The sequence below is a fragment of the Molossus molossus genome, unplaced genomic scaffold (assembly GCF_014108415.1).
Source record: "Molossus molossus isolate mMolMol1 unplaced genomic scaffold, mMolMol1.p scaffold_m16_p_14, whole genome shotgun sequence".
NCBI classification, from domain to species: domain Eukaryota; kingdom Metazoa; phylum Chordata; class Mammalia; order Chiroptera; family Molossidae; genus Molossus; species Molossus molossus.
In genome coordinates this window covers 48,952,619-48,970,000 of record NW_023425349.1, presented here as the reverse complement: position 1 = coordinate 48,970,000, position 17,382 = coordinate 48,952,619, and the positions used below count along the sequence as shown (strand labels likewise).

Sequence of the window (17,382 nt, the reverse complement as noted above, 5' to 3'; positions counted from 1 at the left end):
TAAAAATCTGTATCAATATGTGTCACATGCAACATCATTTTAATCCTTAAAGTCTGCATAGGTGAAGGCACTCAGGTATTCAAGATTTTAAGTAACTTTTCCAGAGAAACACGCTTTTTTGAGCCACAAAACCCACGGACTTAAAGCTAGTATCTAAACACCACCTACACCATTGCTCTTCCACCCTGAAATGAAAAATTTACTCTGCCTACAACATGGAGACATTTTGTAAGTTGTATTATTCCTGGGAGAAAAGGCTTCATTCAAATGACGATCTATATCTGAAACTATGCAACATTTATTCTGACCTACCTTATGAAACTCAAGAGAAATTTACTTTCTCAGTTCTAGAATCAACATGCCAATTCAGTAATTCAGAGGGTCATTCTTATCCATCGAACTAGTTCCTGATCTCCTGAACTCTGAAACCATGTATGCCTCACGTATCCTGCTCACACCCAGCATGCCTAGGCCATAGGCAGAAGCTCAGTTTCAAATACAAAAATGTATTTGCTCCTCTCAGTTCTCAGTGGATGACAGAGCCTCTCAGATGCAAACCATGGGAACCCACTTGTAACAACTTTAATAGGCCCGTGTCATTTGGTTTCTACTACATATCACACACCTAACTCATTTTTTTTAATCTTTTTTTTTCTCTATTGATTTTAGAGAGAGAGGAAGGGAGAGGGAGAGAGAGATAGAACCATCAATGAGAGAGAGCATTGATTAGCCACCTCCTGCATGTCCCCACTGGGTATCGGGCCCACAACCTGGGCATGTGCCCTGACCGGGAATTGAACCGGTGACCTCTTGGTGCCTGGGTCAACACTCAACCACTGAAGCACTCCAGCCAGGCACACCTAGCTCATTTTAAAAATCAATGGTTGATCCTTAGCTTTCCTCATACATGACACTGAAAAATTAACTTTACTATAAAGCTTGAAATGCTATAATTCAGTATTATCATGTTCAGTCCAATCTGGGTGTTTTAGGTTAAGGGCTGCATGTCATTGGGCAGATTTGGTCACTAGTTAGCTGTGATAATTGTCTTAATCTATAAAATTCTCTGTCTCTATTTTCCAAGTAAAAACTGCTACTCTTAATCCACTTTAGAAGTCTCACTTTCTTTCAATCAAAACCCAAATAGACATGCTTATCACTTAACTGTTAAAAGACCATTCCTGCCCTGGCCAGTTTGGCTCAGCGGTTGGAGTGTCGGCCCTTAGACCAGAGACACCTGGGTTTGGTTCCCGCTAAGGGTACATACCTCGGCTGCAGTTTGTTCCCGGCCCCAGTGAGGTTGTGTGGGTGGCAACCACTCGATGTGTCTCTCTCACATTGATGTTTCTCTCTCTCTCTCTTCCTCCCACCCTCCCTCCAGCTCTATCTGAAAAAGACCATTCCTGAAGATGAATGCATATTTTAATGCCTGTAAGTTGCAGTTTTTCTAACAGGTATCATTACTTTATTTATTAAATCTCTCACAGTCTATTACTTGTCATTGATATATAATCTAGCTACTGAAAAAATTGGTTATGCTGTCCCAGACATGCAAAACAATCTAATTTTCATGTCAACCAAACGAAGAAGCTGCAGAATAGCTAAAAACGAAAGTTGTTTAAATATAGGTAATTTTAGCAGGCATTTAACTATACTAGATTCTGAAGGCTAAAAGCCATTCATTTTTAAGTATATATTTTTACAATAGAATTTAGGGTTTTTTAAAAAATCCTTACCGAGGACATTTTTGCATTTATTTTCAGATAGAGCAGGAAGGAGGGGGGAAGAGAGAGAAACAGCGATGTGAGAGAGACACATTGACTGGTTGCCACCCACATAACCCCAACCGGGCCAGGGTCAAACCGCAACCTAGATACGTGCCCTTAGTGGGAACTGAACCGGTCTCTCTGGTCCGCAGGCCAGCGCTCTAACTGCTGAGCCAAACCAGTCAGGGCTAGGATTTAGCTTCACAGTAGCAATTACTAGGACAAGACATTAGAAGCCAAATATTCTTAGTATGTGGGTGATATTTCTTGTGTCGAGGGGAAGGGTACAGAAAGAAACATTGCCCTAGCAAGAAAGTACTTTTCTCATAGGGGTGGACATAGAATCAGAACATCAAGATATGTAACTTTTCTTTTAAAGCTATGCTTAAAAAAAAAAAGTACTATCAGTTCTTGAGGTTCTATAAATGAGATGTAGTACCACACATAAGCATATTATGTAGCAAGGCTCAGATGCCATCTTTTAATTTGTCAAGGATTATACACACAGGATCAGAGAAATTTACTCTGACACTCATGACGGGTAATTTATTTATACATTTTTTTCCTGGTTCATTCTTGAGCTCTAAAGGGTAAGTGCTTAAGAAAATCCTATTTTCTGAACAGTTCTTGCACTCAACTAAAATTTAGGAACGTGTCAGAAAGGTTTTCTATTAACTTCTGAGTAGACTGGTAGATAGATTATCCTAATTTCTGGACAGCCTCGTTATAGTAGTGATATATATTTATATATACAATCTGAGGTTCTGTGCTGATAGTTTTAATCAAAATCCAAAGGAAAAATATATTCAAAACCAATTAAATATATTAACCAATTAAAAAAAATAACCTCTAACATCTGTCATCTTGCTGTTGATGTGAAGTAGGACTTAGAAATATCAACTACCTATACTAAAAAGGAAAATAGTACTTAATTGCAGACAAGATGAAGTCTTACATTTATCCCACAAAGTGGTGTATCTTTTACTACCAGGACTAGAACAGAAATGAATTCTTGGCGAAAACACAAAAACAGTGCTCAATGCTTTTTATATGAATTAAAAACCAGTGTTTGCATATGGAAATAGTTATAAATATTAAATGAAATTTTTGTATTTTATACATGTACTTTTTTAAGGCAGATTGTACAAATACAAAAAACTACTGTCAAATTTCAAGTTACTTTTCATTAACTACCTATCTCACCCACAGAAACCCTTCTATGTAGTTTAAGGTTATATAATCTTATTGCTAATCAACCAACAAACACCCCCATCATTCTCTCCAAAATTATAAGCTAATACTTATGAATAAAAATCAGTACATCTTTGCAATTATGCAAACAAGAGTCAAATTAAGTCAAACATTTACATGACCTGGAAGAGATCAAACAACCTTTCCAAGTTATGGTAGTTACCTCAAATGTACATGTGTCTTGGAGAGGATGGGACAGGATGAAAGAGGCCTTGCTTCTCAATGTATATCCACAAATTTGTTTTTTAACCCAGTGAATGTATTACTGACTCAAAAATTTACAACAGTAAAATGGTTAACATGTTGCTATTACATTACTTAGTAGACATTTGCTCATTTTTAGTTACTTGCTATAAACTTTGTTTAAGACATGTGCAAAGAAAACCTTAATGAAAGGAATGATTCTAATCACTTCAAATAGAAAATTTTAAAGTTGCAGAACTTTAACTTTTCACTATACAACTTAATGTAATCTATCTTGTTCATTCTCAAATAATTCTAAGTTTTAGAAATTATTCTATGACATTAAAATTAATAATTCAAGAGAATGAGAACATGCCATAGGCTGGGAGAAAATATTTGCAGAACACATATCTACTAGAAGACTATTGAAAAAATATAGAAAAAACTATAACTCACCTCAAATAACCCGGTTAAAAAATGGGCCAAAAACCTTGCCAGACACCTCATCAAAGATAAATAGATGGCAAATAATACGAAAAGATGCTCTATGTCATCGGGGAAACAAATGAAAACAATGAATACTACATATCTATTGGTCAAAATCTGGAATACTAACAACACTAAATGCTGGTAAAGATGTAGAGCAACAGGCCCAGTCAGTGTGGCTTAGTGGTTAAACGTTGACCCATGAACCAAGAGGTTGCCAGTTTGATTCCTGAGCAGGGCACATGCCCAAGTTGTGGGCCCGATCCTCAGTGGGGGGTATACAGGAGGTGGCCAATCGATGTTCTCTCTCATCAATGTCTCTTTTTTTTAATCCCACTAGAGGACTTTTATCTTCAGATAGAGCAGGAGGGAAAGACGGAGGAAGAGAGAGAAACATAGATGTGAGAGAGACACATCGAGTGGTTGCCACTCACACAACCCTAAAACCTGGGCCGGGGACAAACTGCAACGGAGTATGCGCCCTTAGTGGAAACTGAACCTGAGACTGATCCGTGGGCTGATGCTCTAACCGCTGAGCCAAACTGGCCAGGGATCTCTCATCCATGTTTCTATATCTCTCTCCCTCTCCCTTCCTTTCTAACATCAATAAAGAAAAAAAAAAGTAGAGCAACACAAACTCGCATACATTGCTGATAGGAATACAAAAATGGAACAGCCATTTGGAAGTTTGGCAACTTTTCACAAAACTAAACATATTCTTATATAATTCAGCAATCATACTTGGTGTTTACCCAAAGGATTTGAAAACTTATTTCCACACAAAACTTACACACCAATGTTTATAGCAACTTTATTCATAATTGCCAAAATTTGGAACCAAAATGTCCTTCAGAAGGATAAACTATGGCACATCCAGACAATAGAATATTATTCAGCACTGAAAAGAAATAAGCGATCAAGTCATAAAATCATGAAGGAAATTTGTGAATATTACTAAGTGAGAGAATCCAATCTGTACAGGTTAAATGCTGTACGAGTCCAACTATATGGCATTTTGGAAAAGGCAGAATATCGACAGTAAAAAAATCAATGGTTGCCAGGTGTTGGGATATTGTAGGGAGTAGGCAGAGGCAGTGGATTCTAGGGACAGTGAAAATACTCTATACCATGACGGATACATACCATTCATTATACATTTGTCCAAACCCATAGTATGTGTAACACCAACAGTGAACTTGTAAAAAATGGACAATGGGTGATTATGAGTCAGTTTCAACAAATGTACCTCTTGTGGGAGATGTAATAGAGGATATATATGTGTGGAGAGAGGGTGTATGGTTAACCTCTATACTTTCCTATCAATTTTATTGTGAATCTAAAACAGCTCTAAAAAATGTTTAACAAATTTAATAGGAAATACTATGTGCCAAGCAGTTACCATCTTTAGAGTTGAAGCCTGGTTCCAGGGTCCATTACCCTCTTCACCAGTATGCCACACACTGCTTGAGTTTTCTTTTCAAATTGATTCACTGTGGGAAGCCCACCTCAGATCCCCAAACCAAGGGCTCATTTTTACAGATTAAAGCCTGCTGAAGAGATATGATAAAAGGTGTAGACCAAGGTCATACAGTAATTCATGTCATCAGTTTGTCCAGCTGAACATTTTTGAAGTGCAGAGATGTTTGAGAAACATGGTACATTTAAAATGCCTAGTATCTCAGTATACATTTCAAAGTTAAAGCCCATTTTTATTCTTGCCAAAGAAACATTCCAGTTTGAATGCAACTCTGTAGAATTGAACCTTCTTAGCTCCCTTACACACTTAGGTTTCCTTTTCCCCAATAGATGCTTCTGACAAAGATCAAATCTGTTCTCAATTAACATTTCTTATACAAGATTATAAAAATATTTATTCAAAGATCTTTATAGGCCAGTGAAGTTCAAGGGTTCATCATCTTTCTGTTTTATCCCCCACTTACCGCTCTTTGATTTCAAAACCTTAGAGTTAAAATAAATGTTGACAGAAGTAGCACTGAGGGAGAAATGTCTTAGTTTTAAACCTTATCAATCGTGATTCTTCAGTATCTTTCATATTTCAGGAGATACTATCCTTATCAGATGTCTACATATCTTCCCCACTGGAAGCAAAAGTATCAACACCCAAACTGTTAACAAGTGATAATGAACCAGGGTAAGAATTTCCCATCAAAAATCCCATCACTAAGAAGCATTGGTTCTATTGTTACCCCACATGACACCTTCAAGAACCAAGCCCATGGATCCATCTCTACATTAGAGCCACCCAAAACAGAAGGAAAATAAAACTATGCAGGTAACAGACCATAATTATTCAAATTTCATTCTTAAGTGTTGACTTTTAAGATCCTAAAATAGCCTCATTTCTTAAAAAAAAAACAATTGCCTATTATGTATCATACTTGAAGGTATTTTACAAAACTCATCTCATGGTTCTCACCTGAACACGATTAGATGGCAATGGGGAAAAACTTACATAGCCATGCAAAATCTACATATGCAACTAAGTAATTGATTATGAAACATTTTCTAATCAACCCCCTGTAGGATGTCTAGCTATGGCTTAAATACCCAATGAACAAGTGGAAATTTCCCTCTGTACATGGCTTTTATTATTTACATAATACAATATAGCATCAATGCTGGATAGCATGATTATGTGCAATACATAAATATGAACTATCTGTACACATCTGCAAATCTAACTCAGAACTAAGGTACATAAAATTGAAAGCAAATTTGAATGCTTTAATAAAAGTAAAAACTAGGACTGAACACTGCAATAAATCAGAAGTAGTTCCTCGTGTACATACTTAACTATTTACAGATGAAAACAGGCAATAACCACAACACTAATCTAACTATACTCATTTATATATAAAAAACACAAGTTTCATACATCACAGAAAACCTTCCATTATAACACAGAAGTGATATTACCAGACAAGCATCAGTGAAGTATACTGCCTCTTCTAGTTGTTATTGTACAATGCTGTAAATAATGCAGCCCATGCAACACACCCAAGAACACTAGAGTCCTACACCCAAGTACAATTGTTATGATAAAGCAGCCCTCTGCAAGTGGTGCTGGATACCACTAAGAAGTCTACTGCAGCCATGTTGGTTATGATTTTCCATGCAGAAGGGTACAGTTACGTTAAGAACCGAAGTCTTTAAAAAAGCTTTAAACATTCTTTCTTGAACCAAAACATTCAACAAAAGATGCACATGAAAAATTAACTGTTCAGATACCTTTGCAACTTAAAAAGTCAGATGCATGTTATTCAATAGAGCTGCTGTATGTGAAAACCAAACGTAGTTTTAATTTCTTCTTGTAAACAAATTAATCCTAGTGCAGTTCTGTGCTACACAACATTTTTAGCAATGTGAGTAATGCAGACATCTTCTGGTGCAGGCCAGCACAATAAGCTTCAATGATAGCTCCAGACCCTGTTGCTTGATGGTTTTGCTCTTATAACCAGTTGCAATGTCTTATTTGACAGCGCTTTGACCAATTAGCCAGGCTTACATATGGCATCAAATACTGCTTTCACAGAAAGGTCTGATCCTCTTTATCACCTTCTTCCTGCTTCCAAAGAACGTGTTGTAGAAATTAACAAGGTGAAGTTTAACTATGGTAGAAGTAGACTGCCAGTCCTTTTCTGGTGTACCATTTTTTAGAAAAATACAGGCACATAACACTAGCCAAAGATTATACCTTGATTACATTCCCAAAAGGCAGATATGCTGCAAACATGCGGAGATTTCATGTGTTTTGTTTGGCACGTGGGAACTAAATTTTGTCCCTATTATTTGTAATTCAATTTGATGTGCAGATTTTCATCCAATTTTATTCAAGGGAGGGCATATACATTTTGTAGGGCTGTATCTATCCAATTCTGCCTGTAACAAACACCCAAACATCCTAAAATATCAATTATAAGACAGACAAGTATAAAGTAAAACTCTGGAGAACATCAAAGAAAAATGGCCATGCATCTGCTCTTTAATGTTTTCCTACGATATATTAAAATAAAAACAAAGTTTCAGTCTCTTCACAAGTAGTAATTTATATTCTCTGGATTTTTTCAGCCACAACAACTGGATTCTCTTTTCTGATTTTTGCTGCAGCTTCTGCTTTGTAATCATATGGACAGTTGTGCTTGTCAGAGTAACGGTGAAGTCCACAAAACAAATTTCCACATCGGCAGTCAAATCCTGTACACACAAGAGGAAGCAGAGTCACTTGGGAACTTGTAGCAATTGGGGGGGGGGGGGCTTACTCACTATAGAAAAGGAACCTACTTTCCATAGCTCTTTGCAACATAAACACAGAATCTGTCACTTCAAACTGTGCAAGAGCTTTTAAACCACCTATGACATGGTGAGAAATTCAAATATCATCTACAGATATCACACAGGGTAGAAATTATACAGGCCCTGGAGTCAGAATGACCTGGATTTAAATCTTCTCCTACTATATGTTAAGTGGGTAATGTTTCAAGTGAAAACTAGGGAAAGACAAACCAATTAAAGGAAATAATTTAAAAGTATTTAGAGTATTTGTGCCTGGCTCAAGGTAGATGCTTACTGTTTAGTTCAGCCACCTTTTCCCCAGAACAAAGGAAGGAATCAAATGGGATAAACTTTTATCAATCTAAAAAAAGGAAAGTAATTCATAAGGCTTGAAGTTAAGTGAATTTCATATAATTAGGGAGATAAATGGAAATCAAACTAGATTTCTTCCCACTATCCCCCTCTCTAGTCCACCCTGGAAACTTTCTACTCCTGAAAGAATGTTTTACGTATAAGATCAACCAGCACCTTATGAAGCAACCAGGAGTTCCTTGTTGAACCCTAGCTGTAAAATATACACTGTCTATTGTGTCCTGTAATACCTGTAAGGCCAACTTTCTTTCTGCACATGAAACATCTGTTCTTCTTTGGTTTGGGTAACTCAGGGGCTTTTTCTTCACTTTGAGAAGTACTGGGCTGAGAAACTGATGAACTAGGCTGAGTGACAACTGAAATATAAGGGTACAAATTAGAAATGTCAAATAGTTCAGTTAATTGCTGCCAATTAACCAATTAGCTAAGTTGAAAAAAAAAAATACATCCTTAATATTCTTAGTAAGCCTTTCTTAAAAAGGCGTAAATAGGATTTTACTTTTACACCAGAACTTTCCTCTAAATTTTATAAAATTATCATTCCACTCAAATTCCTTTAAACCCACTCTTAACACCTAGTACTGAGAAATAAAATCCCGATTCTGAAAGTTTTTAAAGACCTGAGATACATTGGTCACATATTCAGTTTTTCCATATTGCAATCGCCTACATGTAAACATCTTAATTAGGGTTGCTCAAATTCATTACTACTCAGTAAATAAAGTTGACAACTTCTGTGGTACTTGACTATAAAAGTCATTTTGGTTTTATACTTATAGAAAAAAAGGTTGTGTAGATAAAACCAGCAAATTTTGACATGTAAAACACCAAATCATTAATCACTATCTTCAGGCCTTAAAATTTCACAATAATCATTTTGCCATTTTAACACATTTTCACATGTGCTTTATCGTCTTACATAGAAGAATCTGGAAGATTTTTTTTGAAAGTTTCTTTTGAAAGATTAACAAACTGGCCCTGGCTGGTTTGGCTCAGCGGTTGGACCAGAGTGCCAGGTTCAGTTCCTACTGGGTCCTAGCGGCTAGGGGCACATACCAAAAAAAACCCCCAAAACAACAAACTGTAGGACAATAATAAGTACTTGTGAAGTTCTGACTTTGGAATGTTAAGGATTTTAAAGATAAAACAAGAATTTTTGATTTACATTAAAAAGTCTGTATCTCTACCTAAAAGGCTTTAAAAGTTTCAGTTCACACATAGCACCAATTGAATATCAATATAAAGGTAAAACTGTACATTACTGGATTAAAGCTCACATTACTACTAGTTATTTAGAACAGAATACCAAATGTAACTTAACTACATTAGAAACACTATAAACTGAGCTTTAATATTAATCCAAACCCCAACAATAGCAAATTAACATAAGCAATGCTAAAAATACTGCCTAAACAATAGGCCAGCACCAATGCTGGTAACATAAATCCAAACTCTAGACACAAGCCAATTGGTTTAATGACAACTTACTCTAAAATTCTCCCCAAATTTATACCTCATTTGCATTAGTAATTTATCCAGTGAGATTAACAGCCTGATATTAGATTAACAGATTATTCTACCTATTACTTATTCCTAACAATCTACTTTGACAAACTCACTATAATTTTTCCTGATGGTATGAGAATAGTTTGTGGGCGGAGAGGAGTGACAGCCATTTCCTTGCAAAAAACTAAACAGTGGTTCAATATGGGTAAGAAGGGAGTTAATAAAAATCAAACAAATACAGAAAAAGGTAAAGCAAACAGCAAATTACAGAATTCCTATTCAGAAATAATAAATGTGGAGACTAGATACAGATCTAACCCAAAAGACTACTGTTCAAGGCCAGACTAATTTTGTGTTTCAATAACAGAAACCTAGCGCGGTTGGTGTGGCTCAATGGTTGAGCATCAACCTATGCACCAAGAGCTTGCCAGTTTGATTCCCGGACAGGGCACATGCCAAATCCCCAGTGAGGCGCATGCAGGAGGGCAGCCAACCAATGTTCTCTCTCATCGATGTTTCTCCCTCTCCCTTCCTCTCTCTCTAAAAATCAATAAAGAAAAAAACAAACAAAACCAGAAACCTTAGACACACACACACAAACACACGCACACAAATCTGGTCCGCTTTTTCAGAAGGATGGAACTTATTTCAAAATATCAAATATGGATTCACTTGCCCAACTTATAAATTTTCACTTTAACTTTGTAAATTAAGATTCATATAGTTCACATATGCTTGTGATGTTATTAAAAGCAAGTCTCCAAAGCAGACTATATATCCACTGACATCATTTCTTCACAATAAAGTTTTATACTATTGTGTTCAGGCAACACTACCAGGAAATAATGAACTGATCAAAAATGAACTATGTGCACTATAGTATACATAGATCCTTGTTCTAGGCCTAGCACAGGTAATTCAAGCAAGTCAATCTTCTGGCTAATACATTAGAGTACTTGTGGATGCACTATATAAATCAAGCACTGACTCAAAGTTACTATCTAATGAAAACCAAAAATGCCTTTCCATACTGACTTTTAAACTCTCACAAAATGTGGAATCCTATACTTCAACTTGTAAGTTTTAGTATTTAATGTTCTTTTGTTTGAATAAAACAGTGAGTAAACCATTATTTAAGTTTAATAAATTCTTAATACTTCCAGTCTCCAGATTAGAAACTTTGCATTTTTATTGGTGTGGGGGCTGGTGGGGGGTAGAGAAGAAGAGAGTAGAGTGACTATTTTACACTCTCTAAAGAGAGTGGTTCTTGCTCAGCCTGTATTTTTGGGCTCTCTCCCTCTTTGGTCCTTCAATGGGAAGAAATGAATCCCCCACCAACCCTTTTCTCATACTGCAAAGTCCAGAACTGAACTAGTATTAAACAAAAAGCATACCTGGCTCTGACACCTCTGTTTTCGGGGTAGTTATTTTGTCCTCTCTTGAAATGCTCATTTCTGTCATTTGCTGAGTTACAGGCAAGGCAGCCACAGGCACATTTCTATTTGAGTTCAAGCAAACATTTTTAAAGATGTTAAGGGTACTTCTTTATTGAGATAATAAGTTGTCAGTTCAACTTTAAATTATATATCATTTCCAACATAATCAAATGGAGTAAATAATCTAAAATTTTAAACGAGTATCGGATGCTCAGCAATAACGGTTGAGAATAAAGAAAGCAATTTGATAAATCCAAGGCTGCATATTTGTATAAGTCACAATGTTTTATTATAGCCAACCAGAATTTTTAGCTGTGCCTGTAATCTGTTTAAGGGCAAAAGGGGGCAGTTTTGCCAAAATGCCTCGTGTGGCATTACACTAAAGTCTGCAGAGCCTCACTCCCTACAGTCTCTAAACCTCAATTACAAGAAAATAAAAGCACAGCATTCTCAACACAGCATCCTTGGGGGTGTTTTGGAGTACTTTGTAAGATACATCTTTACTCAATGACCTACAAGATCATATATTAAAAGATACTGAAATCCATGACTGTGCAACACATGCAAAGCCAAGGGAATATGATATATTAACATCCTTATTATCTATGAACAGTCATAATTATAATTGTATGGATAACACAGGTAATCTTTATTTCCTCTTTGTATTATCATAAAAACTCTGAAATGCTCAATCTTACCTTGATTTTTCAGATGTGCTGCCAGCAGCACCTTCACAGTTGTTTAAACTAGCGTCTGCTCTTTGTACAGATGCAGAATCTGAGGTAGGACTGTTGGAACCACTAGCTGTCCCTATTTAAAAAAAGGATTTGTAAGAAACAAAGAAATACTACATTCAGTATCAAGACTATTAATAAGTAACAAATACTTGCATTTAATTAGGTTAGTGATTTAAGCATTTTCATTGTGCTGGAGAATCCTACACCTGAGTGAGTATCCAAACAAAAATATATACTAAAAAGTCATATCCAGTAAATACAAGTACGAAACAAAACCTCAAAGAGAAAAATGCATAGCTAGTCAAGATGTTTGTAGGTAGTCATTCATTCCTGATGTAGTCATGCCAAGTACTTGGGCCGTTGCTTTAATTTCAAGTTTCTCAGGTCTTCTCTCTTTGGGCTTTCAGCATTGATTCTCAGTCTTGGGCCCCAATTCTTGGCTCTATATTTTCTGTTCACCAGTTAGTTCTTCAAATGGGTTTTTCCTTGGAAACAACTTACCCATTGGGCTCATTCTTCCACTATTCTGCTGCCTCTGAAGATGTTCTTTGTAGCAAACAGAACACATTCCATTTGTCCTAGGATTCCCATAAAAGCCACATCCTGTACTACACAGCATGGGCCCTGGGGTCTGGTTAGTCTCCTGAGCCATATTTTTCTGCTATAAAAAAAAAAAAAAATTGTTTTTTAGAAACTAACATGTAACCAAAATAAAATCACTAAATTAGTATACGATGGGCGCCAGTGTACATTTTCCTAAATACCAAGTCTATTTCTAACAAAGAACCAAATTGTGCTAATCATTAAAGAGTAGTCCAAGAAAATTTTGCTGCCTTTATAAAATAAAGGGCATGAAAGTAATTGTTTTCTAGCTCAATAAATAACAACCTATGACTTCACATTCTCTCAGACAAGAAAATTCTACCATTAAACATAAAAATGTATTTATTTCACCTGTCACTATTTTTTGTTTCAATTTCCGAAAAGGTCACTATGCCTGATATCAGCATTATGTTTGAATCAATTTAGGCAGCTGATGTCTTGCTCTTCTTCACAATGGTTAAAAATATATTAAATGGAACTTGCAAATGAGAAAAAAAAACTACAAATCTTAATTATGGACTCTTGAGATTTACTAGTGGTTCTTTAAAACTAGCCACATTTTAGATGCAGCTGTAAAGTTTTCTTAACACCTGAACATACTTGGGCACGAATAGTAATTCAACAACTCTGCTACAGGGCAGGACATTTGTACTTTTAAAATGCTGCAACACCTTTATAACAGACTGGTAGATCATCTGGCCTTTCCTGTTACCTTGGAAACAACAAGTGAAGCTCTAAGAATTTAGGGGGTCAGTTGCTTATGCTTTTATGTTCTACATTTGAGGTGTGAAGTCTTGGTCAGTACTTTCAAGTCAGTGCCTAGAAACCTGCAACGGAAAATTATTAACCACAGATTTCTCAGCCAAAGGCTCTATTGCTTAAATTTAACAAGTGCTTGTCTTTCTCATACCAGAAAACAAAACCTTTTCAAGCCCAATTTCAATAAGGCAAAGTAAAGCAATTTAAATACATCTTCAGTAATGGTTAATGTTAGGTTACTAGAAAAAACTCCACAGAAAGCACACTCCACAAAGCATTTTCCACAAGCTTTGTTAAAACTAGCATAGAGTAATATTTTGCTAAACTTAGTAAATTTTCTTGAGTTAAGAGAAAATACACACTATTTAAGAAAAATGTGGGTTACTGTGACAACTAAAAATATGTATGTATATACAAAAATCATACTTGACAACATTTTCTCAAAAGGTCATTTGCTCTAATTTGTCACTGTCATTTAAATGCACCTTACTGTCGATAATAGAGATCACTTATGATTTATTAAATTATGAATATTTCAAATAAGTGCAGGGAAATACTTCAAGTTACAGCTTGCCACCTTCTGGAATTTCATGCCTTTTCCCAACTACCACTTCTAAAATACATTCTTTAGTGAATTATTTTAAAAAATGTCATAACAGTTATTAGAAATTTTTACTAACAAAATTATTTTTATAAAAGATGGGAGAGGACTGACCAACTCTGACATGGCATAATCCTCACAATTATTTTCCCAGTTAAATAATAACAACCTTTGCTTCTGTTAGCAAAAATACATCACTTTCAAGCTTTAAAATATTTCAAGCCAGTTAAGCTTGTGTGGAGAGTGACCAAGATCCACAACTTACTTCAAACAATAGTACTAATATAGTTGACACTGGCTCTTTAAATAGGAAGTGGAATTTAGCTGACTCATTTTGGAGCAGAGTAGTGTAAACATTTCAACATCCCTTACGAAGTTTATTAATAAACAGCTGGATTTTTAAAAATTTGAGCATAATATGTGTAAAAAATACTTCAAATAATAAATCTGAATCTTTATCCTAAAGAAAAAGTTGGGCCATTCCTTCGACCCAGTTTAAGAATTATGCTAGCTCACACTTTCTATACGAGCTTGCAGTATCACCTGACAGTGGCTTTAATAGCAAATTGGCTATTAAATGTTTGAGCCAACAAACATTAATATTTGTTAATCTGATTCTTAAAATCTTCCATTTTATATAAATAAAACAGGGAGGGGGCAATCTCATCCTATGATCTCACTCACTTTGACATGCAAAGTATTCCACTTTTCCTTCTTCAGAAAACACATCTACCATCTTCAATTCACTATAAATACCCTCCAACTCTGAGACAACAGGACATGTCTTCTCATCTTGTAGATTGTTTCCCCCTAGAAAGCCAGCTTTAAAATGCCATCACATGTGCACAGCTTGCCTTAATATTTCTCAGAAGCTTAGATCACATGGGCGGGCGTTTCAGCCTGTCACAAGGCTGCAATGTGACAGGCTGAGCTGGATGGAGGCTCTCACATAAAGCCTAGTCAACAGGGGGCCTCTGAAATCAGCTTCTATTTATATCTCAGAGCCTGCCAACTCCTACACAACCCCCAAAACTAAGGATGCAGAGTTCACACATCTAATATAATAAGAAAACAAAACAAAAAGATGCCATTTATGCTGCTATAGTTTTTTTCTAATGTAGGGAGGGTTAGAGAACAATCTCAAATCCAATCTAGAAGATGCAAGCAGGCATCATTAATCATCATGAAGCAAAATGGCCAGGGTTGTTTATAAAAACCAAGCACAGCAGAGAGAGCAAAGCAGCAAGAATCCTCATGATGAGTTGCAATTTATTCTTTTTTGGGGGCGGAGGAAGCTTGCCATTAGGTACTGTGGTTTCCTCCTACTTGGCAATGTTTTAGAAAAATACAGTACCATTACTATTTAGTACCCTTTAAGCTGATAGAAACTTGAGCATTATGTGCCAGCTCTATTGCATACAGGTGAAATATTTATTTTTCTAGGTTTGGCTTCCTCTAATCCATAGCTTCAAAAAAATCCCACCAAACGTGGACATGCAACTGAAAAACTCTCCAGCCTCCAATTTAAAAAAAGGGGGGGCTTTTAAAAACATGGATTTTAGTTCTTTCAGGCACACATAATGTTAAAAGATGTTAAGAATGCCCACTCACCTGGAGTTGATACCTGAGTTCTAGCCTCTAATCTACCTCTAAGCCAGTGACCTTGGGCAAGACCTCATTCTACCTATCTCAGTTTCCTCTTTGCCAAATGGAGATCAGTGTAATTTTAAAAGGCTTCTTTCCAGGCTTAATACCAGGCCTGAGAGAGAAAATAAGGGAAAACTACAACAAATCCCTTTACAGGAACATTTTAAGAAAAAACTTGAAATACTAAATCGCAATATTTTCCCTAATTCAATTTTAAAATCCTGCTTTTTAAAAATAAGTAAAATGGAATTCAGGTTTTTTTTATATGCCTGTAAATTACCTGAATATCTGGTTTAAGAACAGGGGGGCTCCGTGACCTATATTACTTTACACCTGTATGTCCTTAGACCAGATTCTTAGGAGGCATTCAATCAATAAAGACAACCCGGGCCTTTCCCAAAACACAGCTCCACTGGGGGCTTTGCAAGAAGAGCACAGAATTTCACGTTCACCACCCTAAATGCACGAAACAAAGGGGAAGGTGCTCCATTTCGTTCATGAAAGGGATCCTGGGCGAGAAACGCCACCAACGTAGGTAAAACTAACACAAGACGACAGAGAGGGCCCCCTCACCCACGTTCCAGCGGGTTTTAGAACAAGTTCGGGTCCCACTGGTCCCCCACCCCTCGCCAAGCACAGGCCTCGCTCAGGAAAGCCCAACAGGGCCTTCTCCAAAAACCACTGAGTCATGCAGACAGCACCCTCCGCAGGGCAGGCCGGCCCCTCACCCTGCGGGCCTGCACCGACCCCCGGGCTTCAACGGCTCCCCCGAGGAGGCTGCGGGGAGCTGGGGGGGTGTGGGGAGTGGGGGCCGGGGACGCGGCCACCGCCTCTTTGTCTCCCCGGGTCGGGCTGCCCACGTCGGGCGCCGCCGCCAAGGGCGACCGGGACTCTCGCGATGGAGGCCCGGGGCCCGGAGCCTGCGTCCCCACGCCCGGAGGGCGCACGCCGGGTATTGTTCCCGACGGTGGGTTAGGGAGTAAGCCCGGGGCGCAGGGAGCCGAGGCTCGGGCCACGACGACAGGATGACGCCGCCGTCTTTGTGTTTCCTGAGCGGGCGGGCTCCCCTCCCCCGGATGCCGCCATCCGCGACCCGCTCGGGCCTCGCCGGAGCCCCGTGGCGTTCCGGTCCCCGCAAGGCCACCCCCGGCCCGGCACGAGCAGCCGGGCGCCCTCCCCCGGCTCCCCACCACTCACCCTGCGTGACCAGAAGTGCAGGAGTCGAGCTTGCGCGCGACGCCGGCGCGGTGGGGCCGGGCAGAAGCCTCAGATGGGCGAGCCGGGCCCCCTGGAGCCGCCGCCGCCGCCGCGGGCCGGGAGCGGGTAGGAGCCGCAGGCGGAGGTGGCGCTGCCGCCGCCGCGGGGTCCTTCTTTTGTTCCTGCAGTAGCACCGAGCGTGGCCGGGACACGCCGGAGCTCGGGAAGTGGGAGGAGGGAAGCGGGGGGGGTGAGCAGAGGGGGAGGCGGAGGGAGGACCGGAGGCTGCGGCGGCTAACGCTGCTCGCGGCGCTCGCCCCTCGTTTCCTCACGCCTCCACCGGCGGCGGGTACGGCCGACTCCGAGGGAGAGCGGTGCGCGCGCAGCGAGGACTGGGCACCGCGGGGGCCCGCTGATGGCGCTCTCCGGCGCTTGTGCGACCGCCGATGAGGCCGTGGCTCCCGGGAGCGAGCGAGCCCCGCGACTACATGCAGACAGGTCCGCGGTCCGGCCGACTGACGCTTCCTCTTCGCCCCGCGCTCAGG

General features: G+C 38.8%; 1 protein-coding gene across 3 annotated transcripts; it reads right to left on the bottom strand.

Annotated features, from left to right (window-relative positions):
- Window positions 1-6,272: 6,272 nt before the first annotated feature.
- On the bottom strand, window positions 6,273-17,336 carry ZFAND5 (zinc finger AN1-type containing 5). 3 transcript variants are annotated; one of them, XM_036260738.1, is made up of 6 exons: window positions 16,838-17,336; window positions 12,532-12,691; window positions 11,992-12,103; window positions 11,252-11,355; window positions 8,582-8,707; window positions 6,273-7,901 (listed from the first exon to the last, which is right to left on the bottom strand). In XM_036260738.1, exons 2-6 carry the CDS (start codon window positions 12,680-12,682, stop codon window positions 7,753-7,755), a joined length of 642 nt encoding a protein of 213 aa, XP_036116631.1. In that variant the 5' UTR covers window positions 12,683-12,691; window positions 16,838-17,336; the 3' UTR covers window positions 6,273-7,752. The 3 variants fall into 3 exon arrangements, with proteins under 3 accessions (XP_036116631.1, XP_036116630.1, XP_036116629.1); XM_036260737.1 differs by lacking the exon at window positions 16,838-17,336 and adding an exon at window positions 14,678-15,814 and having other exon boundaries at window positions 12,532-12,688; XM_036260736.1 differs by lacking the exon at window positions 16,838-17,336 and adding an exon at window positions 14,678-15,811.
- Window positions 17,337-17,382: the final 46 nt, after the last annotated feature.